The sequence below is a fragment of the Gymnogyps californianus genome, chromosome 3, assembly GCF_018139145.2.
Source record: "Gymnogyps californianus isolate 813 chromosome 3, ASM1813914v2, whole genome shotgun sequence".
Lineage (NCBI taxonomy): Eukaryota > Metazoa > Chordata > Aves > Accipitriformes > Cathartidae > Gymnogyps > Gymnogyps californianus.
In genome coordinates, this window is record NC_059473.1 from 9,009,175 (window position 1) to 9,033,775 (window position 24,601).

Genomic DNA, 24,601 nt, shown 5'->3' on the forward strand with positions numbered 1-24,601 from the left:
TGCGTGTCCAAAGAAATAAAGTGCTTTGCTGTTTTTTCCTGTGGACTTGGCAAGAGAGAAAGGTGATTTGGTCAAGAGAACAAGGAAATAGCTGTATTAATCACGATAGAACGATTTTCCTCTGAAACAATAGTAATAAATAATGGGTTGTGATAGTGTACTCTTCCCTTGGTTGGTGAAGCTCCCTTAACTAAATTACATTGTCTACCTGAAAGGTCTGTCAGGCAGTGTATTTAACAATTAAAAGTATAAATGGCCAATAATAAATGTGCGTGGAGGGGTTTTTTTTGTTTTAGATCAAGCAGTAATACATTCAAGCATCTTTTTAGAGATTACGAAACAGCCTTATTAAAGGAACTTCAGTACGTTTTTTCCCTTCCGCATGGTGTTTTTGTTTGCCCCTCTCCCTACCACTGGGTGTTTTACTGTCCCCCAAAGGGGGTCAGCTAGGTCCTCTTTCTGAGTGGTTACAGTTCATTCAGGTGGTTCAAATGATGCTTTTCCGAGTGCTTTGCCATGCATTTGTCAATACTGAATTTCTCCTGTCATCACGTTGTCCACTCGCTCTGCTTTGTTAGTTTGCGGAGATCACATATCCGAGCCTGCGAACAATCATCTGTAAATCACTGCAGCCTCCTCAGCTCCTTCTGGCAATTTACACTGGTGGATGGCAGTCAGTACAAGTGCCCAGCAACCACTGATTTATAGGACGCAATTCCTTCTCTTTGGCACCTTCCAATTGAATATAGATCCCTAAGCTGTTCATCCTTCAAAGAACCTTTTCTGTCTTAAATGTGAGGTTTCATGTATATTGACTTTGCAAGTGCTCACAGCACCACTGTTCGTACTTGCTACGGAATTTCCCTATTTCCTGTCATTTTGTTCATTGTCTCTGTGTTCCAGTGTTTAGTGATGTATTATCATATTCCTTGACACAGCAGAACACATCAGTCAAAGGGAAGAACCAAAATACTGAAGACCAATCCAGCCATATCACAAAGCATTCACACTCGTGTTTCTTTCTAGCATGTGATTTTGATGACACACACACACAGGTGAGATGAAAATATTTCTATACTGATAAATTAGAGTAACTTCACTTATCCCACAATCTTCATACAGGAAGATAACTGTGAAAAGTGTGAAGCGTCATTATGATGTGTATGTGGACCAGATCAAAGCTGTGAGGATTGCACGGTGTTCTGAAGCTTCCGCTGTATGCAGCTCTTGCTTATTGTCCTGGTTTAGTTCAGAGAATTGCATCGAATTTAGAAAAGGAAGATAAAAGAAAAAACCCTCGATTTTTATTACAGGTTTCATAACAAACAGCAGCAATAATAATGAAATGCTAGGTTTCCTTGACCTTGAGCAAAGGGCAGGAAGGGGGAAGAGCAGTGGCTACAAAGATATTTTCAAGAACCCTGTGCTCTTCGTTTTGTTTCTCCAACACTGTTTGGCAATCTCGGACGCAAGCAGCTACCTGTTCAAGCTGGAAGTGTGTTTCCAGCCCCTTATATTGGTGATGAATTATAATTGCTTACTAAGTTGCTACAGGCATTCTTGCTAAGAAACTTGAAATAATTTTTACAATATTTCAAGCTTTCAGGGACTTTTAAACAAATGACCATTTTAGTGAGTATGAGGGCACCGTACCTCTCTGGGGATTAAGAAAACAAAAGTAATCGAAATAAACCCTGGGGGAGGGGGAAGCCAACCTGAGGAATGAATGGCACTTCCATTGAACTGGCAGGCAGAGTGTGAAATCACACCTGAGGAGCAAGACACAGCTTTTCTGCTTTACTGCATTCAAATTCTGCATGAATAAATCAGCTGTGCTTAAAGTGACTCTGAGCAAGTATAAGTGTGGCATGCTGCACTGGAAGAATTACAGAAGCCATGAATTCTTCCTTACTTTGTGTCAGGTTGAGGTTTTTCGTGTGTTTGTTTTCTTTAGAGTGTCTTTTCTATGAACAGTTGTCGTGGTTTAACCCCAGCCAGCAAGCAGCCACTCGCTCACTGCCCCCCCACCCCTGGGATGGGGGAGAGAATCAGGAAAAAAAAACCTCCTGAGTTGAAATAAAGACAGTTTAATAGGACAGAAAGGAATGAAAAACAATGATAATGAATAATATGACAATAGTAATACTAAAAGAATTAAACTATACAAAGCAAGTGGTGCACAATGTAATTGCTCACCACTCATTGACCCGATGCCCAGTTAGTTCCTGAGCAGCGATCCGCCCCTCCCAGCCAACTCCCCCAGTTTATATACTGGGCATGATGTCATATGGTATGAAATATCCCTTTGGCCAGTTTGGGTCAGCTGTCCTGGCGGTGTCCCCTCCCAGCTTCTTGTGCCCCTCCAGCCTTCTTGCTGGCTGGGCATGAGAAGCTGAAAAAGCCTTGACTTAGTATAAACACTACTTAGCTACAACTAAAAACATCAGAGTGTTATCAACATTATTGTCCTACTAAATCCAAAACACAGCACTATACCAGCTACTACGAACAAAATTAACTCTATCCCAGCTGAAACCAGGACAACAGTTTAAGGACCTTATTTTTAAAATAATTTATAATATGTCAATATTTTTGACTCTATGAGTCAAATTCCCTTAGCTATGTTGAATTAATAACAAATAAGTAGTTTTGAACATTGTTACTAAATTATGAAGTTACGTGGACTATACTGCTGATCAACGCATAAAATGGCACAGTCAGCCTTTCTGAAAAAGTGTTTTAATGTATTGTTCATGCTTGGCTTTCAATGTTATGCTTTATCTTAACAACTACTTCTAAGACAATAATCAAAGAAAAATAAACAGGACCCTAAAACTTGACTGGAACTGCTGCCTATCATTTGAATTTGGGGCATGTATATATTCCATATGGCATCGTACTGGCACACCATTTCCTATACCATACCAATGCTATAAACAACTGAAGAACACACTGTTCTCTTCCAGCAGTAAATAATCTCTCAAGCAACAGCTTTTTTTTTTTTTTGCTTTTATATTCAACTCACTTTAACCCATGTTGTTCTTTATAGGCTTCCTCAATACCAGATTTTCTTTTTACTCAAGCAAACTCAACAAATGGCTTTTTTCCTGAAATGTAACTGAATCAAGAACTCTCTACCTAGCATTCCTGCCTCTTTACAAGAGATGAACTATCCAAACATAGTTCATAGTTTCACTAAGAACTACCTTATTACGTTTCCCCCCCAAGAACTTTTTTGATATGCAACTAGGTTAAACCTTCGCAACCGACAATTGTTCCTGAAAAAGCCTGCGTAATTATTCACAGAAATGAAGGTATGCAGCCTGCAAAATTATTCCAAAAATTCAAAGGCTGCGACCTCAATCTCTGCTCTGTTTATTTATCCTGAGCTACCACTACCACAAGGGATTTTCAAAGTGCCTTCAAGAAGTTACATGCTCAGATATATTGCCTTTTCAATATTGAAACTAAAATCAAATGTTAGCTAATAAATGTCTACAGGCATTTTCAAGCTAATGCTTCATTCTCTGCAAGCTGTTGTCAGGTATTAATTGTGAAGACACAAAAATCACAGCTGACTTCGCTTATTGCTCTATTGGAACCAGGCAGAGCTAAATCCTGGGGCACGAAATACCCATTTTGGTCAGCTTCAAGCCTCGCTGTGATTTCCGCGAAGGCCCAGCTACAACCTTCTCTCACCCTGGGGCTAATCCAAAGACAGACCGAGCTCCCCGAGGTGTCTCTCCGGGCTTCACCAGACCGCAGAGCGGGCACGACACCTCTCCAGCCCGCGCAGAGGCGCCCGGCGAGACCCGCTGGGGCTCCGTGCCTTGAGGCCGCCGACGGGGCCGGGCCTGCCCGCAGGCTACTTTGCCTCTGAAGTGAGGGCCGGGAACAAATAACCGACATAGTTTGCTAACCCGTGTTACTTAAATCGAGCGGCTTTATGACCCGCTTCCCCCTTTATCTCGCTGCCTTGAGGGCGTGAGGACGCGCCAGCAGCAGCGGCAGGGCTTCAGTACCTCAACCAACATGGCGCCACCAAACCAACCCCTGTGTAGGGCGGCGGACGGTACTGCGCAGGCGCTGTTCGGCATCGGCGCGCCGGTGCTCGGCACATCGATTGCTGCGGGAGCGGCTCTGCCCCCTGCGCTCCGTCGCCGTGCGCGCGGGGCGGGGCGGGCCGGCCGCTCTCTCGGCGGGAGGAGGTGAGCGGGCGGTGGCGTGGGGCTTGGGCCTAGGCGGGCGGGCGGGCGGGCGGGAGGGGGAATGGCGGGCTGCCTCGGGCTGCCTCGGGGCTGCCTCCCGGGAGCGCCCGTCCCGCCGTGCTGCGGACCCGCCCGCGCGGGGAGGGTAGGAGAGGGGTGTGCATGCGGCCTGTGGGAGGGCGGGCAGCCCCCCGGGGCCCGTCCCAGATCGAGCGGCGCCGGCAGGCGCACGCTGCGCTGCCGGGGGCTGAGGTGTTGCCGGCGCTGGCAGCTCTTCTCCCCGGGGGCTCGGACCGCGCCTCGGCCGCCGGTAACGGCTCCCGCGTGTGCTTTGCCCGCAGGCAGGTGTGCAGCCGGCCCAGAGGATGGACATCAGGCCGAACCACACCATCTACATCAACAACATCAACGACAAGATTAAGAAAGAAGGTATCGGTGTCAGTGACTCGCCTTTAGAAAGCGGACGTTGTCACATGGGGCTGGCTTCCACCCCCGGTCAGGCACTCGGCGCTGCTCCAGCAGCTGGCGTTTTGGCGGTGCCGTGGCTTCAGGGGCTCCCTGAGGCGCCGTACGGCTGGTGATCGTGCACCGAGCGTCTCGGCAAACGGCTGCGTGTAACGAAGCAGCAGCTGAAGTCAACAAGAGTAACACAATGTTTAAGTCTTTTTGTAAAGCAGGGCTCTTGCTTCTAAGGGAACTTCCGATTGTCTCTCTGCTGTCGTTCTGTAGCTAATTGCGTAGGTTAGGTTTGCTTCTCGGTGAGTAACTGTAACAACAGCAGTAATGAGAATATCCGATGGATGCTGACAGGCGTGTTGGCACACGCTTCGGCGGTCAGCAGTCCCCTCTTGCTGAAGTGTGGGAACGTCTGTGTGCTTCTCATTTGTTTTGGCACCATGCGAAAGCAGCAAGCATGGCATGAGCTTTGCATCACTGTGTTAGAAACACTGCCTTGCGGTTACTGCAGCCCTCTCTAGAGAGAGATGACTTTGTGCTGAGGAATTTTAGCTCCTTGCAGTGTGCTAAAAAAAAATCTCTTGCTCTTATCTGGCTATATCGTCCATGTCTGCATAGAACCATCCACTTAATACTCGTGCTTAGCTTGTAATCTAAAGTGATCGAGGTGATTTATTTGTTATTGTTTGTGAACTGAGTGGCTGGATCAGACTAGCACTACTTAAATGTTTCTTCAGGGTGCTTCAGAGAGAGATCTGAAAGTAGAAACAGCTTTGCTGAGAAATTATTTATTAACTTGTCAAGATGGTTCTGCTGGATAAATTTAACTTGGGCCTTTGTAGCATGTTAAGTGCCCTATAGTGAGTCTCCATTATGAAATTGCATGGTTATAATTTTTAAATGTAGGATTTCAAATTACCTGTAAAGCTTACAAATGTGATTTATTTTTTTCAATACAGTTTTTGAAGTTATTTTTAAGGAAAGTGTTTTGATAAGAAAACTTTTTTAAAAAAATATATAGCCCTGCAGTTGGTCAAGAGCAGCTGGAGAAAGTGACAGTGGGCTGGTATTACCAAGTCTCAACAGCATTAAACAAGAGGCAGTGCTCTTATATTGCTGAAAGATTTCAAATGTAAGATTTGTGAGTTAGAATAATCACGCAATACAGAGGATTTATTTAGCCTGATTGGATAAGATTAAGGTTTAATTTGCCACGTAGTCAGGTCATTTTAAATACTGAAAATAAATCCATTGCAGTTGTAAGGTACAGTGTGATCATACAAAAACACACTTGGATCCAGAATATGAAAAAATATTTCATGTGCGTGAGAGAACTCATTAAACAGTTACAAACAAAATCTCCAAATTAAATTAGCCTTTAAGTAGTTACTGGTTTGCCGTATTCTTGTTTTAAGTCATACCTCTTTACTATTGCATGTTACAGTATTGATTTTCCGATCAGTCTTCGATGGCTGTCATACATCATACTTGAATGTGTGAGAGTGTGTGTATATGTATGTATATGAAAAAATGTATATACATACCCTTGTGTAATTTTTACTCTCTTAGAATGGTAGAATGAATGGCGGCACAACTTTTTTACTAGCTGAATACTTGAGGTGTGAAACCAAGCATTGTACACCAACTTACAAAAACTGGGCAAATAAACTTGTGCTCATGCAACAGTTTTGACTAAACTCATGTAACATATCGCCGTGTGAGCTAAAGCTGGTAAAAAAACATTGTCCCTGAAGGACAGCAGACTCTGTAGAAGAGGACATTTGCATGTAAGCTGTTATAATCTCTTTTTCCTATGGTCAACAGAACTGAAGAGGTCCCTGTATGCGTTATTCTCACAGTTTGGTCATGTGGTTGACATCGTGGCTTTAAAGACTATGAAGATGAGAGGACAGGCTTTTGTTATATTTAAAGAACTTGGATCGTCTACCAATGCTTTGAGACAACTACAAGGCTTTCCATTTTATGGGAAACCAATGGTAAGTTTTATTTTGTTAGCTTTTTAAAGAAAAAAAAATTGCCATGGTACGATACCGTGTTTTGGTACTTGCACCTTGTGAATTAACTATCATGTATACTTGTAATTGTACTGTTACTCAGTCATGTCACGTCCTGATGAATATATGTGTTTATGCAAGCTAGAGGGATGCCGGAAAGACTGTAGTTAAAACACACACAGAGGTTGAACTTGGGATATTGGTTTCCTAAGTGATGGCTTCATTTTTCTCTATGCTGGATTAAAGTTCTTAAGATCTTAAATACTTCCATTTTACTCATCATGTCTTCAGTTGAACCGATTAAATTCATTCTGTAATGTTATTGGAATTAGGTGCTTTCAGTTAATTTATCTAGTGTAACCTTAATTGCTATTATATTCGTAATAAATAGGTAGAATATGATGCTTCCTTTTTGAAGTAACAGTGAGTAGGGTGAAGATCTCTGTGGTTTTACTTTCCAGAAATCAAGAGATGTGACCAATGATTTATTTTTTTAAATCGATGGCTAGTGCTGCTTGTGCATGCCTCGTATCACCAAACCAAATAACAATTTCAGTATAACTTCAGTGAGGCAAATGCACTGCTGGTTGATAGAACGTGCTTTAATAATGTACTTGATAACGTGCAGAATAGCACAACAATTGACACGTTGTTGCCTGCTTGGATAATTAGGCATCTCTTAATTCTGCAACTATTTGTGAGGCGTAATGATACATGCAAATGGCCCGCTTGACTTCAGTGATGGATGGATATATTAATACTGGCTTTCAGCTCATGGCTTTGATCATTAAGGAGAGCACAGACAGTTCTTGTGTTGCTGAGCCACGAGCTTTTTTCATTCGTTAATACTTTCAGATTCTCTGATGAAATCCTTAACAAGGAATGGTGCAAGCTCAGTTTTGTCGTTTACCCTTAAAGAGTTTTGTGCTCAGTAAAACTCAATAGGAAATAAAACGATTAAGGCTTCATAAGCTTTCAGGTGTATTTCCGTCTTTGAATATTGCGTGCAGCATGCATTATCTAAGCACTAAACAAAAGCATTAAAAAAAAAAATCTTCAACTGCTGTGTAATTTTGTATTGAGGTAGTCTCTGATAGTAAAAGCAATAGGATTGTGTGCATATATAATGTTGCACACCTGTGTAGTCATAGCTGAATCTGCTTAGCCCCCTGACTACTGCATTGGGCAGCCTTTGTCAGAAAACCTGCGCCATTCTGCTGCTGACACAATTTATGCAATCCGATTTGGATTAAGGCAGGTACTTGCCTTTCTGTTTAAGAAGTCTGAGTTTTGCTGAACTCAATTTTCTGCAGAGATCTGAGAAATCACTGTAAAATTTTAACTCCCCTTAAAATGGGGTTAAAAAACCCTCTCAGTTTTTTTAATAGAAGCTAGTGCCAATTTTGTCAAATGTCCTTATATCGCTTTGTACATCTGTTACCTTGACAGATGTTAAAAAGATGCTGTTAGATGAAGAGTTCCAGTTTCAATGAGTTAAAATTAGTAATTGCTATCTTAGGGGTTTTTTTTTTTAGAGTTCTGTCGTTGTGCTCAGAATTAATTATGAGGATTAGATACTCTGCAAGCATACCTACGGTTTATAACAATGTTTTTAATATAAGAAGTTCCTGCAAAAAAATGTGTAAATGCCCAGTAGAACACAGTTAATGAAAGTGGTGTGAAATGTTCAGTATTATTAACTGCAAAATGTCCTGTTTTTTTTCCTTTTAAAAAGCGTATTCAGTATGCAAAAACAGACTCTGATATCATCTCTAAAATGCGTGGTACTTTTGCTGATAAGGAGAAAAGGAAGGAAAAGAAGAAGGCTAAATCTCTGGAGCAGTCAGCAAATGCAGCAAATAAAAAGGTTATCCAGGTAAGGTGCTTCTCTCTTTAAAAAAAGAAAAACAAATACAAAAGCTATTTTAAATTCTTTTTTTTTTTAGGACTAAGTATTGTCTTTTGGTACTTCTCAATTCCCTAAATTGTGGTCTATTGATATCTAGTGCTCTTGAGCACTTGCTAGAAGTTGAAGGAGAGGGGGCTGATTAGCTCCTTTCCTATTACCAAATGAAAAGAAAGATGTAGGGCAAAGGTACAATAAGCCAAAGTAGAAACTAACCTCTTTTTAAAAAAGGAAAAAAGGGAGTGGTGTGTGCTTATCTTTAATGCCAGCTTCAAGTGCTCAACCAGCTTTTCCCTTCGGTGTTTTAATGCCCTATTTGCTCTATAAGCACTGAAGAATGGTAAATGGGGTCGAGATAATTCATTTACAGTTAGATGAAAAGGAGTTGGCTTGGAATGTATCTCCGCTAAGGGTTGGTCTGGCCTAAACTAACAACATTTAGTAATTTATGTGCTGAAGTATAGCAGAAAACATCAAGGCACAGAGTTTGAACATTGTGTTATTTAACTACACTTCCTGCTAAGGCACAAACTGGTATCAAGGAGAGATAAGAGTGTTCATAGAAAGCAACGTTTTCTAGGTAGAATATTCAGATTTCTCAGGATTTATTAAAAAAAATCAATTGTTATATACAAATCTCTTCAGAAGAAGTAATTGTTACTAGCTATAATGGTAAGAGCTTTAGTTATCCTTGCTAAACTGGAGTCCCTAGTGGAAACACCTATTTTTCTCCTATGAGGTATGTCCTGTCTAGGTCTTCATTTTCAAAACTACTTCCTTCCTGTCTCTTAAACTAAATTTTATAATGTGGAGAAATAGTGATTTGCTGTATCTGCCAGCTCAGTCATTAGTCAGATCAGATACTACTGATGTTTTTTCTTTGCCTGGTTTTGGAGTTCAGCAAAATTCCCATGCTTTGTGTTTCCCTTCGGGAAGTATCTCATAAGCAACAGATGTTCCTTGGATTGTAGCTTAAAAAAACCTTAACATACTTCTGGAGTTGTACAGAAACATGGTGATGTGCGCTTATATATTTCTAACGGAACACCTTTGTAAAACTATTTTGTACTTATTTACTAGGGAGCAACACAAAATTCAGCCAATGCCCCCGGGACTGCAGCACAGAATCAGCAGGTAATGCTTTTTTTTTTTTTTTGTGACTAAAAGCACTAATGTTTAAAATTATAAATAATAGTTTGTTACATGTGGAAACTTGAGGATATATTTTACAGCTTCCTTTGTGTTCTGTGAGACATTTGTCTAACAGCTAAATCACAGTAAACAAGCAAAAGAAATCCCACTTTTACTATACCTGGTTGACATGAAATGAAAATCTGCAGTTTCTCATTATTATACAGAAAACTGCACTACTATCAAATCGTACTTGATTCTTAAATTTGGACTGTGCTTAGTGTCAGTTGAAGGATTCTTGATTTTTTTTTCATTGTTAATAAATACCTCTTAACTTATTTTGTTCTAGTAGTAGAAAAGGAGACGGAAGACTACACAGGGTGCCAGAATATCTGCCTAAAAGCTTCCTTTCAGGAGTTTGGGGGTCCTTTGCTCACTTTTTCTTTTTTCTCCTAAGTGTCTTATTTTCCAAAGGATTGTGTGGAGGTGTAGCAACAACTCCCTACACTTCACTCATCTTGTCTGCTCAGTGACCTTCTGAATGATTCATGTGTGTTAGAAGTGGAAGTACTAAAGAGCCAGGATTTGCAGGAGGGGAAATACTATAGAAGAATATCTTTGCCTGCCTTGCATCTCTTTCTTGAGTACTGTCGTTGAGAATTGCGTGCATAATCCACAGGGGAAAATGTCTTGCTCCTAGTCTGGGTTTTCTTTCGGATATCATTTGTAACAAAGCACAGTATGTGTATGTCAGTTTGCATCGAAGCACAACACTGAGTATTTATGTATTTGTTTGAACTTCAGAAGTTTATTTTCTAATGGCACTGCCTTGAATATTTCCATCAGCTGAAGGAAATTGTTCTGCTGAGGCATTAACTTACTTGGCACCATTATTAGGACATTTGAAGTTGTGGTCTCCAGTTTCTTTTTATTTTTGTAATCTCCTTGATGGCTTAGGGAGATTCCAGCCTTTCAGTCCAGTGTCAGCAAACTGACTACTCAGCCTTGTGTCTGATGGGTTCCTACAAATTCGTATTAGCGGGAAAATCTGTTACAAACTCTAAAGCATTAAATCTAATGGGGTTTCTAATTACTGAATTTGGATAGAGCACTGTAGCAAAACCATGTGGGTTTCAATTGCCCAAAGATGTTCAGTATTTCGGTAGTACTGCAGATGAACAGGGTATTTATCTTGGCCTCCCACTGCTCTGCCGGAAGGCTGCGAGTCTTTCGTAGGTTCTTCCATTGCCATAGAGGTGTCTTGGACAGCGCTACAGCCAGTGCTCACGCATCTGGGTCCCACCCCTGACAGTGCTGAGAGTACTGCAGTATCAGCTGTTGAGCTGTCGAATTTAAGTATGACTTCTAAAACAATATGTTATTGTGATTTTTAAGAGCCTCTCCAAATTAATATATCCTTGTAAAAGAACCAAGGGGTTCTGTCTGCATATTGCATGAAGGTATACTGAGGTCCAGCTACCAGTGTTACGAACAAAACTAAGGATATGTGAGTCTTGGTTCAAATAATCATGCAGACAGATGTAGAGGAAGAGATAGCTGTGTGTAATCTTCTGAGCTTTGATGTTCTGTTGTTGCAGGTGCCTGATAACCCACCAAACTATATCCTTTTCCTTAATAACTTGCCTGAGGAAACAAATGAGATGATGCTGTCCATGTTATTCAATCAGTAAGTTTTGAATAGAAAGGACTTCTCCTTTGAATTCTTCTGTTACCTGTATGCTTTTTCTCAGTTGGCAAGCTGACTTTTTAGAAATTAGAGTTTCTTCTGAAGGTATTTCATTTTTTTGTCTTACTCCCAAGATTACAGATGTCAGTTCTGATGACTTGGTGCAGAAAGCAAATCCGATTTTTTCGTAGCTGGTTTTGATTATGTAAGTTATCTACTATCAATCTGCACCGGATTTAAGCTGGTGACTGTAATATTAAAGGCTTTACGACAGCAGGAGCAGTTTTAAGACTAGCTTTAGTTGCTTCCGTATGTGCACAAGACTGATTAAATTGCTTCCACATAATGATCATTAATTGAGGCATGGTTCTAAGGACTGGACATGTAAAACCCTTCAATTTAAATCTTTCATTAATAGTAACTATTATACTAGTAGATGCTTATGATAAGGTCTTAGGGCTACTGAAGAGAGATGTGTTATCAAACTAGGAGATATTATCTGACTCTTTCACCTTATTTTAAAGGTTTCCTGGATTCAAAGAAGTACGCTTAGTGCCTGGGCGCCATGACATTGCATTTGTGGAGTTTGAAAATGAGAATCAAGCAGGAGCTGCTCGAGATGCTCTCCAAGGATTCAAGATTACTCCATCTCATGCCATGAAAATCACTTATGCGAAGAAATAACCGGATGCTCCTATAAAGGACTTCTGTGGATAGTTGTTTTTTTAATACGGTGATACTTTGATCAGCTAGCATGTTTGCTGTTGTCTGCAGAAAACTTAAGACTTGTGTAAAATTGCCATGATGGCCGGGACAGACTTAGGATTTCCGCGGATCTACTGGATAGTAAATTTTTGTGTTGAAATACTAATTTTTATAAAATAAATTCAGTTTATGCTGTTTTCAAGCCATGTTTTTCCTCGAGTCTGTCTTATTATTGATCTGTTAGGCTTGCTGGGCTTATTCAGTATAGTGGTTTAACTACTTTTAAGGTGACACTCATTTCTCAGAAGTGAGTGCTGGAAAAATAGCTGTCTTTCCAGAGCAAAAAGCGTGAGCAGGAATGCTAAATGTCAGCATATTCCGAATAAATGCAACACTCAATCTTCAGCCTCATTAGCAAGGGGACAGCTGCTTTTCAGCAAGAGCAATTTTGTCACTTAAGAAAAACAACTTATCATTAGTGGGTTTTTTCCAGGTATGGGTAGAAATTGATTACAGTTTGACAGCACTGTTGTTCAACTTGGTTTTGTCTTTATAATGATGGCTGGTAGTAGAAGCAGGTCCACAGAGGAAACATAAAAGTTTATCTGTTGTCTTCTCTTCTGCTCTTTCCAGCCCTATTACCAGTGATTTTAATAAACGATTTAGGAAGAGCTTTCTGGCTCTTTACAAAGATAATGCAGATGAGCCTGATGGTCCGTTTTTAGGCAGGTTTTTCCAAAATACATGTCCTAAAGCTTCTGGGCTTGTTTTTTGTTTGGTTTGGGTTTTTTTTTTTTTTTCCATTTGTCAAAAACCTTTACAGGTCTTGTGTGACATGAAATACACTGAAGGCAGTGAAGTAATCAGATGTAGTATTGTGAGTTGTAACTGTTCTAAATATTTGGGTGCAAAAATCACTTCAAAAGCTGAAGTGTTTTGCTCAGGTGATGGAAGACCTACAAAGATATTTTAGGTTAAGAGAATAATGAAATTTACTTAAAATATGACTAGATTTTTGGTGAATCTTGCAGTAGCTGTTGCGTGGTGTTGGCTAGGAGGATTGCAATCAGACCCTTGAAGATTAATGTTTGAGAGGAAGTGGTCACGCAGTGCTTGTCACGTTGCACCATTCCTCACCTCTTGAACACTTTCTCTGTGAGGCCACTAACTACCCTTTCAGACAAAGAAGTAATGGGATAGAGTTAGCATGATTTCCTTTAGAAGTAGTTCAGGCGAGTATTAGAGTAGCTGATGCTTAGGCAAGAAACTACACGGAAGAATACTTTGCGTTGTAGCTACATTGCAAGCATTGAAGTTTTTTCTGTTTCCCAAGTAATTTTTGTCAATGGGGGTGGGAGGAAGGATGCTGGAGCCCATAGCCTTTCCTCTATGACCGTGGCTTGGTGCAGTCCCTTCTTCCTGTGTTGTGTAGGCTCAGCTGTCGCTGCAGAGCATCCATTTCCCCCGGTTTGTATTCTGAAACATTTGAGATCTGACTTAAAACTGTTCTCTGGACAAAGTGCTGCACCTTCAGGGAAGCATGATTGCTTTTTATAAAATCTTGGTATACTTCGTAGTTCTGGCATGTCCACTCAATTTCTGAGCAAGTGTTGTTATCTATAAGCATAAAACTAGCTACACAAACCACCCTTTTTGCACAAGACCTGAAAAATCTTTCATCTTCTGCTCCCAGAGTACATTGTAAGATGATGCCTCTTCCACAGTCCTCTCTATTACTGTCCTACCTCCATATACGTATTTTTTCATTCTTTTTAATGATATTTTTGTGTGTATGATTTCGCAAGTATTCTAATACTTGGGAGTGAAAATCGTTTCAATGCGCCTGTAAGGGAGCAAAAGTGACTACGTTATTCCATCATGAACCTTATGTTTTTCCTTCTGCAGTGATAATTTTATAGGTATTAATTATGCTGTCCTTGCATCCCACTAGTCTGTGTACGTGAGACCACCATTGCGTACCACCGCTCTTCACCTTTATTCACTTAGAAGGGTTTCTGTGGAGCTGTCTTGCAAAGGAAGTTAGACACTACATATGGGAGGCTGGAGGAAGGAGTAATGGGCTGGAAGATTAGAGAATGTGTTGAAGTCATCTCTAATAGGAAGGTGATGCTAGAAATTGCAAGATGCTCTTTCTTTAAAAGAGAGTGTGGGATTTTTGATGACAGTTGACAGCTTCCTCTGTTCTGCTCGTGGACTGAAAGCTGGTACAGCCAGCAGCTCTTCAGGCCTCCTCGTGAATCGGGAAGCACTGGTTCTCTGGAGTGCCGTTTTGGGAACTTCCAAACTTGCTCTTGGTCGCTTTTAAGGATTGATCCAGACCAGCCTTCTGTAGCCTGACAGCTGTGATGTGAATTGCTTACAGTGCAGTAACTCCAGTGCTTGTTCCTTTTGTGCATGTGTGCGCATCTATTTTAATTAAAATATTCCCTGCGAGTCTTGCCTCAGGTATGCTAGGACAAGATTTTGGGAAGTTAGATGAATTCTAGATGTCCTCTCCAAGGCATAAAGAGGACCTTTTAAGTCAGCCTGTGGCACTGTACGTTGTTCAGGGTCTTGCATCTGCAAACTCTCAACTGAGTTCAGCTATGTAAATAAAAGTGAAATGGTTGCTGTCCTGGCGTAACCTGTGTGTTTTGCTCTCGACTGCATCTCCTGTGGAAGGGATCTTGTCTATAAAAGTATGCAGTGCTTGAACCTTTTAGAGTTCAAATTTCCGTTGCTGACCTGCAACGCCTTTTTACTGGGTTTCAACTCCCTAATGGTTTGTTTACATTTGCGTCCATGTGTTAGGGTCCTAGTAGGTCCTTTCTGTAGACCGTAACAGGGGAACCTCTGCCACTGAGGGTTCACGGTCCAGTGAAGATTACGCTTGTCAGTGAGCATTTGTGAAAATGAAGAACTTGAGGATTTGGAAGGATGTAATTTCCTTTGCTGCTGCTTACCAGGGTCTGACTTAATTTTCATTCTCAAACTTTGCTTGAGGTAAGATTAAGACTATGGACAACTACAGGAAGGCTTAAAACGTTTAAATAACACAGGGGCTGATTGAAATGTTAATGCAGAAAGGCTTTGGGAAGGGATTCGGTTTCGTGAGTGAACCCTGAGGTCTTCATCCGGCCTGCGGCTCCTCTGGTGGGGTGGAATGTTGCTCCGACCCCTTCCCATTGGCCCGGCATGTTTGTCCAGGTGTCTGCCTCTTCCATAAAAGACGGGGATCGCTGGACCTGGTGCGCATTCGGCAAGCGCTGCAGCAAAGAAAAATGACACAACGTGTTTATTTGGTTGTTTTACTTTTGTGTCTCGGATTAATGTGTCCTCTTGTAACTGGAATTTTTATGGACAAGCTTGCCAGCAAGAAGCTGTGTGCTGATGACGACTGTGTCTGTAAGTAATTTTCCTTTAATTTTGAGGACAAAATAGTCTCAAACATGACTGCGGAGTTTGGATGCGGTAGTGCGAGGGAAAACTATTCTGCTTATTTAGCTCTGTTATATTTGCATTGGCTTGTCAACGTTAAAAGCAGAGTGGAAGGCTTTATGTGGAATGTCACGTGCAGTTTTACTGCAAAAAGGGTTTTGTAAAGGACGCTTTTCACTCAAGTGAAAGGTAAGTGTGGAGAGAAGGATTGTAACTTCCACTGTGATGAAATGGCACATTCTTAAGCTGTTACTTTGCTTACTGGAGAATAGAAAAATGAGCAGAACAAATTCTTGAAGACTTTTATTAATTTCAGGATAACCTACTTTTATCTGTAGAAATAGTTTTACATGTGTGCATACAAGCACACAGGTATTTATATTTCTCTTTCTAAAAGTACATATGTATTTAAATTTGTCCACCTCATTCTTTTTTTTTTTTTTTTTCCTAGACACCATTTCCCTTGCCAGAGCAGAAGAGGATTATAATGCTCCAGACTGCAGATTCATTAATATTAAAAAAGGGCAGTTGATTTATGTTTACTCAAAACTAGTGAAAGAAAAAGACTCTGGAGAATTCTGGGCTGGAAGTGTAAGAGGAGATTCTTGTGTATATGAGCAAACCAGAAGTAGATTAACATGCATTTCTGTCAAGAAATGGATGCTGATACTGAGCTATTGTGGCTTTTAAAGCAGCAACTTAGTTTCCAATATGAATGTTTAAACTTAAACTGATTGAGTCGTCTTGAGGGTTTTAATTTTTTTTTTTAATGAAATATCTTCAATAACTGCATGGTAATTATGAACTGAACCTTAACAGAAGGGCTCAACGGTTCTTTTCTGTGGCTGTTTGCTGAAACTATGGAGGAGAAAGCTTTTATCACAGTTGGTCATAAAACTCTTAAATTTAAGGGAAGCTAAGATAAGTATTAGTTGCATTTGTAAAAAAAATTCCAGATAAACTATAGGCCGTATTACTTTACTCCAGAAAATGTATGCTTGTATCAGAACTTGTGTTAATGGTTCGTTTCATGTGCCAGCTAATTGGAAACTAGGAAATCTGAAACCAGAGTAACAAACACTATTAGTAACTGCTTTTGACTAAATTATGAACTAGCTCAAACCAGATTAGGACTGTTTTAAGGTATCTAATTATACATCTCCTTGCTTGAAGGTTTATGGAGAACAGTATGAAGACCATATGGGGACAGTTGGTTATTTCCCTAGCAGTTTAGTCTCAGAACAACATGTCTATCAAGAAGCAAATAAGACTGTTCCTACAACGGTAAGGAATTTGCAAAAGCCCAGCTGGCTACATAATTATACTTGGCTGTGTAATGCTAATTTGCTGTAAAAACAAATCATAATTGTGGCAGTTGATTGTAGCATATCACAGATGCTTAGGGATCCAATCTTTGGGCCTTTATACAGGCAAATAGCCTCAATAAAATCCCTAACATAAGCTCTGATATTGCAGGCATTACAAATGCTGCATTGAGGGCTTGATCCCGTTAGAGTTCCTATTGATTTGAATAGTATTCCTTCAAGGCCACGTAAGTTTTACCCAAAGCTTTCTTTTTTAGAGTCTGGATATTGTGCTGCGTACTTTAGTACTGTGTACAAGTGCGCTTTCTATTAATTGTATAAATAGATGTACACTGTCATACAGAACTCCTGATTTACTGAAAGCAGACTTGCTTTCTCATAACAAAGTTATTCGTACGTCAAAAAGCTGAATTAAAAAGCTCGTGGAAACATGTTAGTGTTGTGAGTAAGTAGGCTGTATTTCTGAAAGGGTGATTGTCCCTGATTATGTACAGTAGTGTCTCATACACCAGACCATTCGTAATTTTACTAAAGATCTGTAACACTTCACGGAAGAGTGGAAGAGGAGGGTCCTTTCTCAGAGGCTGGTATGGTTTGGCTTACAACTAACGCTCACTGGTAGCTTATTTCTATGCTTAAAAACAAATTGAGTGGTAGGTTTCTAGTAATTACCTTCACCAATATTGAACATTTAGCTATATGCCATTTTGAAGTGTATGGCAAAATACGATTAGTGTGTCAATCTTGAAATAGTATCTGGACTCTTTAATCATAGGTCCAGATTATGAGATGGGTTTCATTAACACAGAGGAAATAAGTGAAAGGAAGAATTTTGTTTCATGTTAATAGTTGCTAGGATTTGCATTATAATGTGTCAGACCAGCTTTATTTGAGGAAATGCGAATCTCAGATAAGTGATTGTTTTTCTTGACACTACGTTAGGTTATTCTGAATTTGACCCAGAAGCATTGCAGCAATTAGTCACAGAACATGAAAGAATGGCTAAAATATGTTTCTAAGCTCTTTTCTCAACAATGACAGCCAGTCTGCTGCACGGCAAGCTGAACTGGAAGCAGAGGTAGGTTAAGGCGATTGGCAGCATAAAGGTGAATTATTTCTGGCTCGGTGGGCCCATGACAAGCCTGCAGGCTGACTTGGGGTCCAGAATGGGCTGTTGTCAGGCTGCAATGCAGAACTTTATTTGGAAAGTAATTTTCTTTTGCAAAACTAGCAACACAGACTTTCACAGTCGTTTCACCCTTACTTCACTTTCTTGCTGTGCAGGAGCTTTGCAACGAAAACGAAGGGCGATACAGATACATTCTTTTCCGTGTTCTACGGCTCTCAGCTGTATGTTGCAAATGTGACCTTAAGGATTTGACTCTTTCTAAGTTCACTTTTAAAACAGTCTACAGCACATCTTGACCAATCTGTGTATGGGCATGCTGCTTGCTCCAGAAATATCTCTTAAAGGTGCTGTTTTATACAGAGTGAGTGTTGCGCACTGACATAGACGCCTCTAATGCCACCAGCCTCCCACCTGCAAGTCAGAAGCCAGTCTCTCGCTCGCAGCTCTGTAACCTTCCCCCAAGCCACTGGCAATGTTTTTGCCTTGCTTTCCTGGCCTTGCACCTGCAAAGCCCAATATTGGTGTTACGATGGGTTCTCTTGGGAAGGGGTTGCCATTTATTAGGGGACCCGATGATGCCCAAAGCTTAACGATTAATCAGCATGCCGCACCCGCCCCTGATTGAAGCACGGGGTGGCACACATAAATGGCTTTGCATGGAGGAACAACTGATAGGGAACTTGATGGGGAAAAGTATTGGGGGGGGGCACCTGCTGCACTGCAGAGAAGCCTGAAAGAGGACATTAGCCTGGGGGCCTCTGTGTCTCTGACTCCTTTTATTATTTCCACACACACCCCACCCCCCCCGCCAAAAGTAACTTTCCCTGTTGGAGTCAATGTGTGCCATCAGCTACAGACCCTGCTAATAAATATGTCTGCCTGTGGATTTCTCTCAGCATCCTTTTGTGCAGCTCTGGGTAATCCATGCCTGTTGGTTGCTGTTTGAGCAATAAATCTTAGGAGATTTTTTTTCCCCAGTGCTACTGCTTCTGAACCATTGAATCACACTGAATACAATAGACTCAACACAGTAGACTGTGTGTACTACAAAGCGGTGTTGGATTGCCTGCCTCGCCTCCGTCACTTAAAATTGGCCATTTGCTGGCTAAGATGAGAGTACTTTCATTACCAGTAAGCATCTGCTCTGAAACAGCTCCCTGTCTTCTGCTTCCAGTGGACAGCTATATGTGATACGCTGGTCCGCTGTCAATGTCGTATAGTTTGAGCACCGCAGTGTGATAATTCCCTGCAGCAGAATCAAGATCTACATAGCCATATAAGATAATAGCAGGAAGTTAGATGAAAGCAATATGCTGTGGAAGCCTATCGCATCCTGGAAGTTTTCAAGCAGAATACTGGCATTTATTTTCTAGTCTCATTTCTCCGTAGCAAGTGTATCGCATAGCCTCAGTCTGTTTAAGGCATCCTTTTCATATGTGATTAGGAACTGTTTAAGGATAAAGGGTTACATATGACTAATAAATCCAGCTATGGATGTGGGAATACAAAACAAAAAAGGAAGATAAAGGAATAATTTGAAACGAAGAGAAGGTGGTATTGCCTAATTCACTTTAAAAATTTATGGCAGGAACAAATCATCCCAGCTATGCAAAAGGAATCAAAAGACCTTTTTCTTTTCCAGAATACTTTGAGTATATTATGGTGTACTTTGAGTACATTATAGTCTATTCTGTGTTTGCATCTACTCATGTACCTTTGGGGGGTGATAAAGGGATGTTAATCCTTCAGTAATCTCAGCACATCTTTCCTTTTAACTCTCTTTTTCAGGACATTGATTTCTTCTGTGAATAGCACTGAAAGCGGTCAGGTAATTTCTCTGCTACTACCGGGGAAAGCTGACAGGAGGAAACCTGGACACCCTCCCTGAACACACGGCCCTTCCTGTAATAGATGTTTGTGAAACAAGTAATCTTTCTTCAAAACAAGAAAGTTTTCATTTAAAGGGAGTGATTTGGAATGGGGAAATAGTCCCACACAGGATTTGTTCTTTAGAATTTTTTTATGTGTGTGTACTTTGTTACTTGTTAATAAAGCTAATAGCCTTTGAATTGCTGTAAGTCTGTGTGGTATAAATATACTATGTATGGGATTAGATGTGTGATCTTGACCTGTATTTTCCTGCCATAACCTTATACCATGTATTAGATATTAAAAATACCTTCCTTAGGTGAGCCATCAGTGACTCACTGGAATAAATCATTTTTGTTGTAAGAGCCATCCATAGTTACCAGTAACTAAACAGAGGCTTTAGCAGTGTGTCAAAAAGCGTACCTCACCCGTTGTGTGTGCTGGTACAGGGCACGTTCAAGCTGAAACCGCGGCTCAGAGCTACGGTCTGAAACAGGAGGCTGGGGATGGTGCCTGCCGAGGGCCTCCCCCGGCTTGGATGCAGCACTGTGCGCGGTTGCTCCCCTGAGCGCTGGTACAGAAGTCGTTTAGCCTCTGCTAAATGTTCAAAGCACGAGAATTGGAGGAGGTATCCTGCTGATCCCTTTCTGGCTCTAACAGTCGGACTGCCAGCCCTGGGATGCCTGCTACGTCGTGGAGAGCCTCACTGATGGAATCGGGTGAAGAATTAGCAGATTAAATTGTCTACGAACAAGGAGGGTACTCCGCCTCAGCAACTAAAGTTAAATGCGACTCCGAGTGCCCTCTTGTGGCAGCCCGACACCGGGTGAAGCTCGGTCTGCCCTCAGAGAGGTCCTGTGCCTCAGCGCCTCAGCCGGCAGAGAACCTTCCAGAAGGGCGGGACCGAGCGCCCGCCAGCGCGGCAGCCAATCGGAATCGGGCATTTTCTGCCCCCTCGCGCCCCCAGCTCGCGGGTCTGGGAGGGGGAAAGGGCCGCCTGAGGCATAATGGCCGTGAGGGTGCTGGTCCCGGGTTGGTCATCGCCTGCTCGGCCCTCTGCTGCCTCCACCCGGGACAGAGGGATATGTGGGGAGCTGTTGGGCTGAGCCTCCTGCCCCCAAAGCGGGAGGTTGTGTCACTCAATGTTAAACATGCCTGTGGCTGAAAGCGGTCGTGGTATTCAGCGTCTGTGCTGCCAGTTCGGCCTCAAAAAGTGAGTTCTTTGGGTAAAATTTCATGGGTTTCCAGGGGTTGAATGACAGAACGTTTTAGGACTAGCAGTACTTTCATTTGTCAAAGACCTCTGGCAGGGTTGTCTGTGAGCAAACAGTTACTTTTTAACCAGCAAAGTGTAATTTTTTAGCTGAATGGTTCCCACTCAGCATAGCTTTCCAAGATGAGGTGTTTGCAATTGCATGCATTCATTTTAGATAGGCCTGCTGCTTGGTGGAAATGTATCCTACACCTGGGCACACTTTAGAAGCTGCGAGTACCAGAATAGTACATGTAGCAGTAGGTGTTTGCAAACAACACACAAAATACATCAAACTGCCCTGTGGATATGAATAAAAATTGTGAGGTGAGGTTTAGCACTTGCTATTGGAAAATACGAGTTTTTCCTGAAATCATCATCTCATATAATTGCTTACAGTTATTAACATACCCAGTTCTACATGGATGTGTAAGAGACAGATGTAAAAAGCATTACATGCATTTCTCCTCAAAGATACCATCCTTTCCTCTTCATTTACAGTGCAGGAGCTCTAGACCAGAACTGGACATTCTGTGGTATAAGGTGAGACCAGTGTTTATAGTCCTTGACATTGCGCTTAATCCTTAACCCATGTCCTTGTAAAGCAAAGCTTGCAGACATAACTGGTTTCAGCTCCTGTTTGGTCTTTAACCAGCTTGTGTGAGCTATGGATACCTAAGGACAGCAAAACAACAACTAAGAGGAGAATACTTGCAGTGCAAGATGCATACAACAGGGAGTAGGTATACATATATTGTCCTTTTTGAGCTTGCACAAAGGGCAACATTAGGAGTATCGGTGAAAAACAGCCTGCTACGACTTCTTTGGCAGTTATAGCAAGTCTGGGGCCACCGTGGCAGAATGTGGGCAGTATGTATTTATTTCTTTCTGCCTTTTCCCTGGCTGCCATCAAAGGCCCTGTTCTGTGGTGATCTCTTCTGTGCAGAAAATAACTCAGAAGGCTTTCAAGGGGCATCAAAGTCTGTCTTTGCTACTTGAAAATCTAATTCTGAGGAAAGTAAGATAAGGGTTCACTTTGTGGTATTCATAAAGCATCTGGCTGTGAAGAAGCATTGTACTGGCAAAGCTACTTGTCTACTGAATTCAGTCTCTAATGTGCAACTGTTGGATGGTTTCCAATCTAATGAAGCTTTATAGCACCTTTCGTCTGCACAATGTCATAGGTACTTGTTTTATACAACCACATTGTGTAAAGCTGTCATCTCACAAGCACTGGTGACCTATGCTACAATCTGAACTCTGATACGATAGACTAGATAAACTTACAGCTTCATTATGTGACTTATTGGTAGGATCCTGTTTTCAGTTGTCCAAAGGAGAATTGTGATTTCATTCGTTAGTCACCAGGGACGTGATACAACGAATGCAGCAATTCCTGATCTCTATGGCCATTGCCTCTCTGAGGGCAATCTCTTCACTGTGTAAATGTTGCACTGAGAAGGCATGTTGGGTAGATTCACTTTGCAAGGGATGGTGTGTGTGCTCAGAAGAGTGGAGATGTTGCAGTCTGACGTGGTCTTCTCACTCTAGAGAAGATGCACAATATGCCTCAAATGTCATTATTTTATCGCAAGTTTCACGGTGTTTGATTAATTTAAAATTCCCATTGCTGAGGCTTGATTATTACTTGAGAATCTCTTGGGTTTAGAGGAAAGTCTAAGTTTCTACCCTTTAGAAATGCAGAGAAGCGTGACAACCTTAATCTTAACAGCACTAGCACCAAAGGTAAACAAAATGATCCCAGACTTCTACGATGAAATCTGGGGGAAGCGGGGAAGGCAGAAATGGCAGGGGAGCACAGGATGTCTGTAGAAAACTTTTGAGTGCTCGCACTTGGCAGCACTATTAATGTGAAGTTGACAGTTAAAGATCAATAGTTTTGACACTGAACACAGAGCTGCTTTCTGCATTTCACATTCTTAGGTGAAGCTCGTTTCAGAACAACACAGTTTGCCGTTCAGACCCCTAAGTGTTCATGCTGTAGCGTACCTGGCTGAAATAAACAGGAACTGACTTTCAGGAGAAGGAGAGGAGAATCAATATTATGCTAGCAGGCAGTGGAGGGTGCTTTTGATTTTCTAGTTTCTTTCTTTTTCCCCTACAGTGATTATTGTCCTTGCAGTTTCTTTCTAGAAATCACAGCAGTTTCACTGTTATTGTTTTAGTAATATGTACACAATATCTTACATGCAGCATGTGCTATTTATATGACAAGATCTTACAGTCTGTCTCGGTTCATTTTATCCCAGCATAGAGGAAATATACGCACAGCTTGATGTGTATTTCAGTTTTGCATTTAAACAAGGCTGCGTAGGACTCTTGATGTGGCCTTGAACTGCACTCTTAACTTGCGATCTCATGGTATCTACTTGGCTGAAGCTAGCATTAAGTTTTCAACCTTAGGTGGGGATTCCGAAGCTTTTAAACTAAACCATTGTGTATTTTTCAACAAGGTTGGCTTTGAAGAAGTGTAATACTCCTAAGTCATTACCTGAAGTAAAAAGCTTGTAATTAGAAAGCCTTCCCGCTGCAATGGGATTTGAGCCTTTGTTTGCTGGTGGGAGCAGCGTTGTTCGGTGAGCGCAGGGTGACATCCAGTGGCGGGCTTCTGCCTGGCTGTGGGAAGGACTGGGCTGGTTAGTAGCATCACAGGGACACCCCAACCGGGAGGGCCTTCGGGGGTCTCCCACCCAAAGCAGGGTCACACTGAATCCACATCAGAGTGCTCACGGATTTGCCCAGTCTTGAAAACCTCCAAGGACTCCGGGTAACTCATTCCTTAATTATTCTCATACTGAAAATTACTTTCTTTATCTAAAACCTGTTTTTTTTCAATTTATGTCCATTGTCCCTCTTCCTCCACAGAGCACCTCAATAAAGAGCCCAGATCCATCTTCTCAATAAACGCCTTGTAGTTACTGGGGGGCTGGTTTTGTGTCCCCAGGCTGAACAAGTCCAGCTCCCACAGCTTCTCCTCTCAGGGCTGGTGACCCCTGCCCATCTCACTGTCTCTCCACAGCACATGCTCAAATTGCACAGCAGCAGGCCAGGTTTCTAATTTGGCTTGTTGGTAACAATAAGGATGACTGAGTTTATGAAGGATTCACACATGCTTATCTAATTCTTACTTGTGATGGCACTAACATTTTACACCAGAGACTTTCTCCTAATTACATACACTGCTGTAAGCATCTTGTTATCTATTCTACTAACAATAAACATGCCTCAGGGCTTATGAAAGATGACAGAGTTCACTCAGGGCTTTCCTGCAATGTGTTTCTTCCACAGAAAACGTGTTCTTGCCACCACAACTTTGTCATGCCAATGCACTCTGACAACGCGAGCGCTGCGTGTTCCTGAAATGCGCTGGCCCTGTGGCGAAGAGGCAGTGCATGAGGTGCCTGTACCCACAGTGGGGTGGTGTTACCAGCGCGTGGGCCAACTCCATACAACAAACTC

The 24,601-nt window shown here is 41.7% G+C and overlaps 2 protein-coding genes across 4 annotated transcripts; both read left to right on the forward strand.

Moving 5' to 3' along the window:
- Positions 1 to 4,176: 4,176 nt before the first annotated feature.
- On the forward strand, positions 4,177 to 12,310 carry SNRPB2 (small nuclear ribonucleoprotein polypeptide B2). Of its 3 annotated transcripts, none has more exons than XM_050893417.1 (7): positions 4,177 to 4,208; positions 4,550 to 4,637; positions 6,489 to 6,661; positions 8,415 to 8,555; positions 9,666 to 9,719; positions 11,315 to 11,403; positions 11,928 to 12,310. In XM_050893417.1, the coding sequence occupies exons 2-7, from the start codon at positions 4,574 to 4,576 to the stop codon at positions 12,085 to 12,087; spliced, it is 681 nt and encodes a 226-aa protein (XP_050749374.1). In that variant the 5' UTR covers positions 4,177 to 4,208; positions 4,550 to 4,573; the 3' UTR covers positions 12,088 to 12,310. The 3 variants fall into 3 exon arrangements, with proteins under 3 accessions (XP_050749374.1, XP_050749375.1, XP_050749373.1); XM_050893418.1 differs by lacking the exon at positions 4,177 to 4,208 and adding an exon at positions 4,329 to 4,353; XM_050893416.1 differs by lacking the exon at positions 4,177 to 4,208 and having other exon boundaries at positions 4,495 to 4,637.
- Positions 12,311 to 15,389: 3,079 nt separating this feature from the next.
- On the forward strand, positions 15,390 to 19,812 carry OTOR (otoraplin). The gene is made up of 4 exons (XM_050893419.1): positions 15,390 to 15,513; positions 15,998 to 16,137; positions 16,720 to 16,830; positions 19,789 to 19,812. The coding sequence occupies exons 1-4, from the start codon at positions 15,390 to 15,392 to the stop codon at positions 19,810 to 19,812; spliced, it is 399 nt and encodes a 132-aa protein (XP_050749376.1).
- Positions 19,813 to 24,601: the final 4,789 nt, after the last annotated feature.

Excerpts from the sequence above, each read along its gene's own strand:
- OTOR (XM_050893419.1), top strand. The coding sequence starts at position 15,390 with ATGACACAACGTGTTTATTTGGTTGTTTTACTTTTGTGTCTCGGATTA. Across the intron at positions 15,514-15,997 it reads TGCTGATGACGACTGTGTCT|ACACCATTTCCCTTGCCAGA; the intron begins GTAAGTAATTTT and ends TTTTTTTCCTAG. Across the intron at positions 16,831-19,788 it reads ATAAGACTGTTCCTACAACG|GACATTGATTTCTTCTGTGA; the intron begins GTAAGGAATTTG and ends TCTCTTTTTCAG.
- SNRPB2 (XM_050893417.1), top strand. The coding sequence starts at position 4,574 with ATGGACATCAGGCCGAACCACACCATCTACATCAACAACATCAACGAC. Across the intron at positions 4,638-6,488 it reads CGACAAGATTAAGAAAGAAG|AACTGAAGAGGTCCCTGTAT; the intron begins GTATCGGTGTCA and ends TATGGTCAACAG. Across the intron at positions 8,556-9,665 it reads CAAATAAAAAGGTTATCCAG|GGAGCAACACAAAATTCAGC; the intron begins GTAAGGTGCTTC and ends CTTATTTACTAG.